Raw genomic sequence first — 11,269 nt, 5'->3', positions numbered from 1 at the left:
GCTCGAGCGCCTCGGCTGGATCGTCTCGCAGACGGATCGCGCCGAGTTGGAAAGCTTGGGCAGCCGCGGCTGGCAGGTTGGCGACTCGTGCGGCATCGTGGCGTGTGCTGCGGTAAACTTGCTGCTTGCTGCGGTCGGTCAGTGGTTCACCATCAATCTGGACGAGTGCATCCACCGCGACCATATCGCCGCAGCGCGGCGCGCCCTCGGGCTGGGATCGCTGGGATCGTCGACCGTGATCGAGACCGAGCAGGTGATCCAGCTCGTCGGGAAGCGTTATTTCGCTCGGTTTGCGTTATCCGAGGCCGGCGGGAGCGGGGATGTGCGCGATGCGATGGGGGCCCTTAAGTGCCGCGTGGAGAGGGACGTGGCCGTCGTCTCGCTAGATGGCCTCCTCGCAGGCGTGTTGGAACGCCGCGGTGGAGGCGCCGGAGCCAGCCCGTCGGTCTACATCGTGAACACCGGCATGTCGAGCAGCGTCGGCCAGGACAACCACTGGTTTACCGTCGCGTTGGAGTTTTGAGCGCGTGTGCGCGCGTGTGTGTAGAGTCTTCATTACTACTCGACGTAGAGTACTGTAGCAATACACACTCTGTGACATCCGCGACGACAAGACGTACACGCGCGCACGAGGTCTACCGATGCACAGTACATTCGCGCCACAAAGGACCGCGCGGCACGCACGCGCAGTTGCTGCCCTCGAGGCGCGCTCTCCTTGCGCGGCATGCCCTGTGTGTGTCAGCGCTTGGCCTTGGAGCCGCTCGACTGTACGAGAGTCGGGCTCCGGCCCTCGGTGCCACGGCAGCGACGGCGTGCTCGGCGGGTGGCGGTGTGGCGGCTGCTGCTGATGTCCGCTGCCGCGCAGAGCTGTCCTGCCGGCGAGAGGTGGCACACAGCTCGAAGGCGGCGTCGGCGACCGCCGCGCTGGCTCTCTCTCCTCAGCAGACGCCGCTTCGCGTCTCGGCGGCGGCAGCTGCTTCGCCGCGAGAGTAGCGAGGCGACGTACGCGCCTCCGCTCTGCGGCAGCAGCAAGGAGCGAACGCGCTGGCAGAGCTGCTGGCTTCACAGGCCTGTTGAGTGCGAGGCAAGGTGAAGTGAGCGGATGTGCCGGGCAGGACCGGGCAGGGCAGGCGGGGCGGGGCGGGGCAGGGCACCGCGCGGTGGTAGACCTTCAACTGTGGAATCGCCGGGTTCAAATCCCCGGGTTCGCAGCAGTGTCACGTCGTTGACGGTGGGTAGGGTCAGGGCGGGGCGGGGCGCATGCGGCGCGCATAGGGTGGGGCACGCACCAGCGGTCGCTGCCTAGTGTGCGCACACGCGCGCGACGAGCTCGTCGGCTAGGCTGTACTCTCCTCCTTAACGTCCGGCCGTTCCGGGGAACGGGGTGGGGATGTCCTGATCGACCTGCAACACAGGCAGTCGGTGACGGTAACGAACGGGAAGCTGTTTGGGAAGTGGGCGTCGCAGGGCGGGCCGGAAGGCGGGCGGGCGCGAGCGGGCACGAACGATCTTGTCCGTGGTCGTGCGCACGCACACCATATTGCCATTGTTACGGCAAGGCGCCATTTGAGGGAGGTGCGGACCATCCCTCAGACGATCCTTGCGCGCTGGCGGTGTGGTGCGGGAGACCGCAGGAGCGAGAGGGGCGGGCCGGGGCCGGAGGGAGGCGGACGCGCGGGCGGGCGCGCGGGCGTCGAGGGTGGGGCACGGACGCGCCTGGCGCCAACCGCCTCGGCTCCGTACGCGGTCGTAGCATGGTACGCGTAATAGAAGGAACTCCGTCGGAGCTTCCGGTTTGCGACATCCTTTTGCTTGGCCGGGGGACTAAGGCACTCTTGCTCATTTCTCTCTCTAAGAGTAGGGCGACTGGCGACGGCAAAAATGCAAGCCCCGCCCCTGGCCACTGTACTTAAAAGGAGACGGCCCCACAAAGCAGCCCGTCTCGCACTCGCGAACGCGATCCCCGCGCCTAGCGAGCGGGTCCTCCGCCGGTCATGTCGGCCGTCTCCTCCGGGCATCTCCGCAGCCGCCGCAAGTTCATCGCGCGCGAGCGCCGCTAGGCACAGGAGGAGGAGCGGCGGTGGCGAATGCGGGACCCTCGTGTGCACGCTTCCGCTTCGGCCAACATCCACTCTGCCGACTTCGTTCGTTCGTTCGGGAGGGGACCTCTCTTCCATCGTGTCACGTGTGGCCCCCGGTTCGAAATCGGCAGCTTGACCCCACAATTTTTTTGTTCACACCGGAGCGGGCTAATTGACATCTGCAGCTCGACCTCCCCAACCCACGTTTGGGAGTCGGAGGAGTAGTGTTCGAAGTGGTAGGTAGGCGTCACCACCCAGAAGAGCTGTAGCCGACCCGGAGAGGTCCTCTCCCCCTTAGTGGACAAAGGCTCCGGAGGGGGAGCGGACGCGCCCAGCAGGGGTGCGTATTTTTGTTCCGCGCGCGGCTCCCCACCTAGCAATACGGCAGTGGCACGAGCTCAAGAACGCCCCCCGACCCGAACCCCCGCCCTCCCCTCTACGCTTGAGATCATTCGGATTTTGAGCGCTGCGCGCGGCTCATTGCTTTGGACTTCAAAGGTGTGTGCTTTTGTAGATGTAGGACCTTCCTTAGGTCCGCCTCTCACACCCTCACTGTCTGCGAGGCTTCTTGTTTCTTATCAGTCTGCTGTGAGAGGGGCCTTGTATGCCCGAAACAGGGCGGCTCACGCCGACGCGGCTCACGCGTCCACGTGGCTCACACGTTGGGGCAAGGCGGTCCATACTGACCGTTTGTATAAGTGTCGTTTTGGGCGGGAAAGGACAAAGGTGGTCCCTCGTTCGTTTGCAAAAAAAGCTCCAACACCCATTTTCTCCAATGATCCAGTTTCATTCCCGCCTTCTCCCGTTTTCATTCATTCCTTCGTTTTCCCTCTTTTTCGTACACACCTTTTACGTACAGGCGACAGGCTTGGGTTCGATGAGCTTTTCAATGTCCAAATTGCCTTTGGCAAAAATTACGTGCCAACGATGTTGCCTGTTTCTATCGCACCCCTGAGCCAGTGCGGCACAGCGAAGGTCTTCCGTGACCCGATCATCAACTTTGCCCACGGCGGTCGTGCCGACTTTCGCGGCCGCCACAACGCGCTGTACAACTTCCTCTCCGCGCCCGGCCTGTCGGTCAACGTCAAGACGGAGGAGGCGGTCTTCATCGCGCATCACGGTGTGCTCACAGTCAACGGCACCTTCATCACCGAGGCGCACATCACCTCGCAGCTATCCCCACAGAAGCGCGCCACCGCCTCGTTCTGGGCGTCCGAACTCGACCCCAACAACTTTGGCTGGCGCGTGGTCAATGGGACCTGCGTCGGCCGACCCTTCCGCTTTGGCAATCGCGGCAAGAAGGACTGCTTCGGCCTCAAGATGGCGATGGAGTACTCGAGCGCCACCTTTGAGCTCGGCAACTGGACGGTCACGGTGAAGGGGGTGCCGTCTTGCGATGAAGTCAACAACCACGGGACGATCAAAGTACAGTCGGACGTCAACGACTGCCTCATCAAGGGCCCGGCGCACCGCATTGACGTCGGCTTCACGGCGCGCGGCGACGCTCCGGCCCGCGACAAGCCACATGGCCTCATCGGCCAGTCGTTCGCCACGCCCGGGCTGGTGCGCAACGGCAAGCAAGATGTTTACCCTTTTGCTGGGGATTTACCACCACCGCCCAAGCTGAGGGCGCCATTGACGGCACGGCATCAGACTACGAGGTGCGCATCGCCTTCGCGACCGAGTTCGCCTTCTCGCGCTTCAACGCCGCGAGGGACGACCGCGCGTCGGTCGAGGGCTCAAAGGCCACGGATGTTGTCGATGCCTCTTCCATCGAGCGCGTCGCCGACCCCGCCGCCGAGGAGGAGCGCCGGCGACTCTCCGAGGCGTCATGCCCACCCCCATTGCCACCGCCTCCGCTGTCGCCCTCCGCTGTCGCCCTCGCCAGGGCAGCCGATAGGAAGTTCATCCAGGACTGGATGGAGTCTGACGACACGGACGACTTTGATTGCCTTAGTAGACCCGATGATGAGGATTGGCCGGCTTTCATCAACAACAGCGTGTCGCAAGCACTGATGACGGTCTTCAAATGCCACACAGAGCAGACGCGTTGGCCACCAGAGGCCTCGACCTTCCTCGGAGGCGGTGGGCCCAAGCTGGATTGGGAAAGCGATGTGTGCGAATCCAACTTCCGAGAAACAAGAAGCAATGGCAGAGAAATTGAGAGTGTGACTAGGAGGGTGGGACGCGGGGGATTCTCAAAGGTATACCCTTGGTGCTTGGAATGGCCGGATCCAGCCTTGAAAGTACGAGATCGCGCGCGCTTCGCGCGCTGCACCGCCTGTTCTCTGCGGCTGAGTGACGACGCGTGCCGTGTGCCAGCAGAGTTGGGCGCGCGCGGCGCGACGGCGCCCGCGAGGGAAGGCGCGGGTGCAGCGGCCGCCGGCGGTCGTACCGCTCGCCGGCCAGCGCAGCAGCGGCCAGCGCAGCGGCCGCCGGCGCAGCAGCCAGAGCAGCCGGTGCGCGCCTTGCGAGGCGAGTACTGCCGCCCGGCAGCCTTGAGGCGGCCGGGCGGCACTACTCGTTCGAATTTTGCGAGCCGTGCGCGCGCCGAGGCGCGCGCGGCGCCCGCCCGCCCGGCTGCCAGTAGGTGGGGGCGCAATATGGCCTATAGTACAGCCCTTGAGGAGGAGGAAGAGGCTGGCTGGCAGTGCTGTATGCCGCCGAGGGGCAGTTTTGGGGTGCTGTCCCCATCCCATCCCAGGGGGCTGCAGAAGGCGTCCGCAGCCGGGACAACCCGCCCCCAGCCGAGGCCGGTCGAAGCCCACTTGAGCACAGCCATGAGCAGTCCTCTTGGTGCTCCTGGCGGCCATTCAAAGCTCGGGCGCGCGCCGATGGGGGGTGGGTGTGTCTTGCTTGCTCCACACCGAGCGCCATCGGTCCGGACCGGCGTGCTCACCGAGGGGAGGCCTGCACAAGGTCTGAGCCGCGGGCGCTCGATGCCAAGTGCAGTGTCACGCTCGCGCTGGAGCGGGTCACAATGGGGAACCCTCGTTTCCTAGTCACTCGGTCCCCCAACGGAAGAGGCCTCTCTCCTATTGAAACATTCCAACATCAGATTTGCCTCGTGCGTCCCTTTTTGAGCCCGAAAGCTATTTTCTTTTGGCTGTGGGCACCCTAGTGTCGCGCACTCGTTCATGACCGGTCTCAATGTCCCACCCCCCTGCGCGCGGGCCTTCTAGGCCCGCGGGTAGTCTCCCCCCATTCCCTTGCGAGGCTTGTCATTGTAATCCTGTGAGCGCGGCCACAAGTCACAGGGCCCGCTCGTCCATGCGACCGGCAAAGGCTGGGTCAAGGAGCACAAGGGACAGTACTACGACGCGCTCCATGTCAAGAACGGAATCGTCAAAATTTGTCTCGTCGAAAGCCAGGGCGGCATCGCGCCGCCAACCAAGAGAATCATCCACAACTTCGCCAAAGAGGTCGGCAGCCCGAGCGCCGTCGACCGCACCGACTACGGGACGGCACAGCCTCCGGCAGCGCCCGGGGCTTCGTCCAGCACCACTCGCAACAGCTCTCGCGCGCCGCCGTCTGTGGCGACGCGCAGAACATCAACAACGCTGCTCGCAACATGCGTGTCGCGCCTGTGTCGCGCACTCATTCATGACCGGTCTCAATGCCCCACCCCCCTGCGCGCGGGCCTTCTAGGCCCGCGGGTAGTCTCCCCCCATCCCCAGGGCCTCCAGGGCTCGCACCTCAACCTCTCACAGACCAGCGCATACGACCTATTTTCTTCTCATAACAAGGCTGTGAAAGCGCCGTCGCACTGCCATGTCGGTAGTGGGCTTTGGTGAACGCCCTCGCCGCCCCCGAGATCGGAGTCCTGGCCGCTCCTCTGAGGGAGCACAGCCGACAGCCATGGGAAGCGTCGTGCTTCTCGTCTCACTGCCCTACGTCCTGGCTGCTCGGTGTGGCGTGGACAGCTGCACCGACGCCGTCCTCGAAACGCTCGCCCGAGATCTGACCGCCAACTACAAGGGCTTCTCATCGTGCGAGTCTCGCATGAACTGGGTGAAGAGCAACACCGGTCGGACAGAGGTGGAGGCTTGCGAAAAGGTGGCAGATGAATTTCCGGAAGAGTGTGGCGCCTGCCACCCCTTCCAGTCGCCGCCTCCGCCGCAAACCTCGCCGCTGCCGTCGCCGCCGCCGCCACCATCACCACCGCCGCCGCCGTCGCCGTCGCCGCCGCCGTCACCGCCGCCGCCGCCGTCACCGCCGCCGCCGCCGTCACCGCCGCCGCCGCCGTCACCACCGCCGCCGCCGTCACCGCCGCCGCCGCCGTCGCCACAGTCCCCTTGCCTCTCGCGCGAGCCCTTGTGCGACTGGTCGACGCACGACTACAAGCTCGTGGGCACCGAGATGTCGTGCGTGGCGCGCGACGCAACGCCGCTGCCTGCCCCTCCGCCGCCCTCGCGAGACAATGGCACGTGCACGGCTGCCGACGGCTTTCTCCGCCTCGGCTGCGCGAGCCAGGTGGCAAGCAACACGACGACAGCCGAGCGTGCGGGCGGCACGCTGTACGTGCACGACACCGCCGGCGGGGTGTGGCGATGGTCAGCGATCATCGATCTCGGCGACGCCGCCGTCGCGTCCGGGTCACGCCCCGCCCTCCCACACCCCAAACACCGCCTCGGTAGTGGCAGCCGTGACACCAAGCCTCTCGCAGGTTCACGCCACGCCACAAGCCGCACATGGTCTTGCCCTCGCCGAACCACAAGTACGTCGCGGTCAGCTACACGTCGGACCAGTTCGTCCACATCCTTTCGGCCGAGGCGAAGCAGATGGTAGCGTGCATCGACGCGCGCTTGGTGCCGGGTCTCGAGGGCGGGTTGATCCACACGGGCGCGTGGTACGGCGATGACCACTTTGTGATGGTGGACATGACGGGGTCCCTTTACGGCGTGCAGGGCGGCGCGCTGCACAAGTTCTTCATAAATTTCACGAGAATCGAGGAGAGGGGGTCGTGCCGATGCACGAACAACGGTGCGGACGATGGGTTGACCCATGAGGCCTCGCTCGCCATCGGTCCGAGCGCGGTGGGCCGCGGAACAGTCGGCACGAAGCCCATCGCGATCGGCACAAACCCCATCGGCGCGTATCGCAGCCTCTACTTTGTCACCGACGCGAAGGGGGCCGGCTCCATCGTTGATGTCACCGGCGACATGGCCGTCGTGGCCGACCTTCCTCTGGAGGCGTTTGGCGCATGCGAGGGCGGCGGGCTGTGGACGGAGCACCACCCGGAAGACGAGGAGGCACGCTCGTGGTACGAGTTCCTCGGCGCGTCTGTGTGAGCAGTCTCTCTTCACAGCCCCCCGCTGTGAGTAGGTGCTGATCGCGCAGTACGGCACACAGGGCGACAAGCAGTGCCTCTACCAGATCAACCTAAAGGAGAAGCAAATAACCAAGACCTATAATCTGCCCGCCGCCGCGAACGACGCGCACGGCATCGCCTTCTGCAAGGCGAATTCGACGGGAAAGTTCTTCCTCCTCAACACCAACCGCGTCTCGGCGACGCTCGACGTGCTCGACTACCAGACCGGAGAGTTGGTCGTGGACAGCTACAACCTCAACGACCGCTTCATGTCCGGTGACGAGCGAATGAAGATGCTGATGCCCGACACGATCTACTACCGCGCCTACGACTCGGCGCTTTACATGGCGGCTCGCGGCCCCTCGCCCGTATCGGCCGTCAAGCCGGAGAATTTTAATCCCAACGCGACGGCCGGCCTCTTCAAGCTATCGCTCACGGACTGCATTGATCCGGCGTATGGCAACGACGCCTTCCTCCTCACTGAGGCCCGCCGTGTCCCCGTCGGCTCATCGGATGTCCACGGCGTGCGCGGCGTCGGGCCCACCGAGGTGTGGGCGATAGACCAGGCCGCGACGGGCTCGGTGCAGACGTACGAGATCTTCTCCAAGTGCGCCGCATACAACGGTGGAGTTGGTGGCGACTCGGCAGAGATGGGCTGAGAGGGGCCCGCCTACGGCAAGTATGTGTATGTGCGGTTGTGAGATAGATGTGTTGCTCTCTTGCTTGAACGTTGAAGCCATATTGATATATAGCCATGTGCATGTCTCCGTTTGCGAACGTAGACGGTAGAGTCTGTAATCGCAGTTCACAAGTCAGTCAACAACTGTCACGGCTGCGGAGACTTCGCCGATTTATTCTATTTCCTTTGCGGGACCCGGGACGGCAGGTCGCGGCAGTCGTCTGCGACATGGCAGTGGCCCCGGGTCATGTGCAGTTGGTCCCGAGCGGCTCAGGTCCCAGATCGAATCTCGGACCCACAGATTCTAGATTCCTTTAGATTCCCTGGATTCCCGCAACACCGATCTCTTAGCGGCGGCAAACAGAGGCGCAACCCTGCTTGGTGCGTGGCTTCGGGGTGGTCGCAATTTTCCACCGCTCAACTTGGAGGCAGTGTGTCTAGTAGCGTGCTACAGCTATGACGGCGGACCTCACTGGGGCGCCGACGTGCGACGACCGTCTGGGATCGAAACCGCGTCCCAGGAGCTCGTGTAGAGCGCGCTCCCGAGCTCTGTGGCGGAAAATTTGAAGGGACGTGGTGGCTTCCCACCAACCCCTCTATGTACCCAATAAAGTGCTAATATACGACCCTCGGGCAGCAGGGGGTATGTGGCGAGCGCACGGAGGCACAGTTAGGCCGCCGTGAGATCGCCCTTCCGGGCACCCCGTTAAGCCGAGTTTAGGGGTTAATTTCCGACTCCAACGACCACACCAGTGCACGCGGAGAGCGGAGTAGCCCCTTCGTCCGACTCCGTACGCGAGAGTAGCTCGCCGGGGGCCGGTAGATTGATCATTGAACTCGCTAGATGGGGGGTACGCGACAAGAAGACTGAAGAGCGCAAGCCGCGGACAAAGAGAATCCCCGTGAGAAGGAGCGAGTCCACTCATTCAGAGCAGAGCCGTGATCTCTTCCCAGGATCCCAGCTCACCTCCTTCCCAGGTCCAATCGCGCCTGCTCCTCCCCAGCGGCAGCCGGTGGCAGCGGCCCAGCGCGAGTACGGCGAGTGTAACGCGGTCTGCACAATACGGTCTGTAATCAGTCTGTATTCTTGACTCTATTAGTAATACGGTATTTAGAGACGAGACAGATCGACGAGCGTATTCAAAATAAATACAATTACAAATAAATACATGCGCGCGGCCGGTCGCCGGTGTGCGAGCAGACCACACAAATAAGTCAACACGACCTCTCTCTCCCTCCGTCCATGCAGACACATCAACTCCAGGTCCACGTGCACACAGTCACAGAGACTTCTGAGTGTCACATCTCTCTTCGCTCGTCTCTCTCTCGCTCTCTCATCTCTCCAACGGCGGGGTGGAGCGCCAAGCGGCCGGCTCCGCGGGGGGCTCACTCTCTCCAGCCGCGGCGTCACGGATCATCCCGGCCCGCGAGCGCCCCACCCCTGCCGCCATACAACCACATGCGTCTCAACAGTAGCAGAGCGTCGCTCTCGTAGCTCTCGCCGCCAAGCCTTCTACCTCTACGCTGCTCCCTCGTCACCGCGACGTCCAGAGCCCCTCTTTGAGGGCGAACACGCGCGACCCCTGCACGTACACCTCGGCCGTGTTTCGGTCGTCGCCGAGCTGCATCCACCTGCAGCGCGAGGGATGCGGGGGAGAGGCTCGCCGCGCGCCGCCGCGCTCCGGCCGTCCGGGGAGGCGGCCGCACTTTTCAAACGAGGCGAGCGCCCCGTCGCCCTCGTACAGCTCGAAGGGCGACGCTGGCGCCTCGGGGTCGACCACCACAGCGTCGAAGAGCGAGCCTGCCGACACCGGGTCCAGGGAGCGCCGTCAGGGGCAGGTGGTCGCGGCCGGGTCCGCCGCCGCCGCGCTGCGGAGCGAGCCGGTGCTGAAGTCGCCCGTCAGCCCGTCGACGCCGAGCGAGCGCGCGCCCGCCGCGGTGGCGAGATGGAAGGCCTACCGCCCAGTCACAGCCCCAGGTCTCGGACCCGTGCACGAGCAAGTGTGAGCCGCGCGGCGACGGGGGCCTCGGTGAAGGAGAGCTTCAGGAAGTGTCTAGGAAGTGTCTAGGAAGTGTCTAGGCGGTGACGGGGGCCTCGGTGAAGGAAAGCGGCTCCCACATGCCGCCGCCGGGGCGACCCTCCGCAAGCGAGACGAGGTTCGATACCTTGAGCGCCTGCCGGGCAGGGGGGGGGGGGGGGGCGGGAGGGCGGGGGGCGGGGCTGAGAGAGCCGCAGGGGCCGGCGGGGTCTTCCCTGCGGCGGGGAAGGGGGAAGGCGGAGGGCGGAGGGGGGAGGGCGGAGGGGGCGAGGGCGGAGGCTTTCGTGCGCCTCGCGGATCGACTGCAGCATCGAGGGCGACGCGCCGCCAGACACGTCTGTGCCGAGGCTGACGGTGACGCCTTCGTCGAGCAGGCGGCGCACGTTGAGCATCCCGGAGCGCAGCATCATGTTCGAGAGGGGGCAGTGGGAGACGCTCGCGCCGCGGCTCTTGAGGAGGGCTCGCTCGCTCTCGCCTGCCGGCAAGGGGGGTGGGCGCGGGGTCTCTCGGTGGGGCGAGGTGCACGGTCACTCGACGGGCTTGTCGCGGCTCTCGAGCCCTCGGCCCGGCTCGGCAGAGGAGGGGTGTTTGGCTCGCCTAAGTAGTGTCTTTGAGAGTGCCTCTGTGGAAGGGTCTCGGAAGCGTCTCGGAAGCGTCTCGGGGGTGCGTCTCGCTCGCCGAGGTAGACGCCATGCGCGAGGACGGTCCGGCGGCCGAGGAGGCCGGGGTAGTCGTAGCACGAGGCGTAGCTCTCCTGCCGGGGGGGAGGGGGGAGGGGGGGGGGGGGGGGGGGAAACCGGTGGGCTTGGGGGGCAACCGGCCCTTGGGCGGGGGCAGGCCCTTGACCCACTACTTTGGGGTCTCGGCCAAATTTCGGCCAAATTTCGGCCAGAATTCCCTCCTTGGGCGGGTGCGGGGTCTTGACCCAGCCAATCCCCCCGGGGTTTTCGGAAATGGGGGAGGGGACCAGCAGCTGGGGCCGGGGGGCGATTGGAGCCAGGCCCTCCATAAGCTCGGAGGAACCCGTTGGCACGAACCGAGGGGGGATGACCTACGGGGAAAGGTCCCCAAAGGGTCCCGGATCTCCCCGAAGACGGGTCGGCACCCAAGGGCGGGGCGGGGGGGGAACGGCTTCCCGGCGGGGCCGAGGGGCGCCCAC

At 65.0% G+C, this 11,269-nt stretch overlaps 3 protein-coding genes across 3 annotated transcripts in view; 2 read left to right on the top strand and 1 right to left on the bottom strand.

The window, feature by feature from the left end:
- Positions 1 to 523, top strand: part of EMIHUDRAFT_115764 (hypothetical protein) — a gene marked incomplete at both ends in the record, with an annotated part of 4,513 nt that extends 3,990 nt beyond the window's left edge. Inside the window, one exon of the mRNA XM_005777279.1 lies at positions 77 to 523. Within this exon, the coding sequence (XP_005777336.1) occupies positions 77 to 523 (447 nt within the window). The remainder of the gene's footprint in view (positions 1 to 76) is intronic.
- A 5,416-nt stretch (positions 524 to 5,939) lies between these two features.
- On the top strand, positions 5,940 to 8,051 carry EMIHUDRAFT_238210 (hypothetical protein; the record flags this gene model as incomplete). Its single annotated transcript, XM_005777278.1, has 4 exons — positions 5,940 to 6,137; positions 6,393 to 6,676; positions 6,748 to 7,366; positions 7,434 to 8,051. The coding sequence occupies 4 exons, from the start codon at positions 5,940 to 5,942 to the stop codon at positions 8,049 to 8,051; spliced, it is 1,719 nt and encodes a 572-aa protein (XP_005777335.1).
- A 1,150-nt stretch (positions 8,052 to 9,201) lies between these two features.
- EMIHUDRAFT_469266 (hypothetical protein) overlaps positions 9,202 to 11,269 on the bottom strand; it is a gene marked incomplete at its 5' end in the record, with an annotated part of 3,908 nt that continues 1,840 nt past the window's right edge. Inside the window, 7 exons of the mRNA XM_005777277.1 lie at positions 9,202 to 9,703; positions 9,779 to 9,872; positions 9,954 to 10,026; positions 10,166 to 10,246; positions 10,494 to 10,585; positions 10,642 to 10,864; positions 11,078 to 11,161. Of these exons, the coding sequence (XP_005777334.1) occupies positions 9,607 to 9,703; positions 9,779 to 9,872; positions 9,954 to 10,026; positions 10,166 to 10,246; positions 10,494 to 10,585; positions 10,642 to 10,864; positions 11,078 to 11,161 (744 nt within the window). The 3' untranslated portion in view covers positions 9,202 to 9,606. The remainder of the gene's footprint in view (positions 9,704 to 9,778; positions 9,873 to 9,953; positions 10,027 to 10,165; positions 10,247 to 10,493; positions 10,586 to 10,641; positions 10,865 to 11,077; positions 11,162 to 11,269) is intronic.

The sequence above is a fragment of the Emiliania huxleyi genome, assembly GCF_000372725.1.
Source record: "Emiliania huxleyi CCMP1516 unplaced genomic scaffold EMIHUscaffold_263, whole genome shotgun sequence".
Taxonomy (NCBI): Eukaryota; Haptophyta; order Isochrysidales; family Noelaerhabdaceae; genus Emiliania; species Emiliania huxleyi.
The sequence above is the reverse complement of the archived record's forward strand: the minus strand, read 5'-3'. Positions and strand labels throughout refer to the sequence as shown.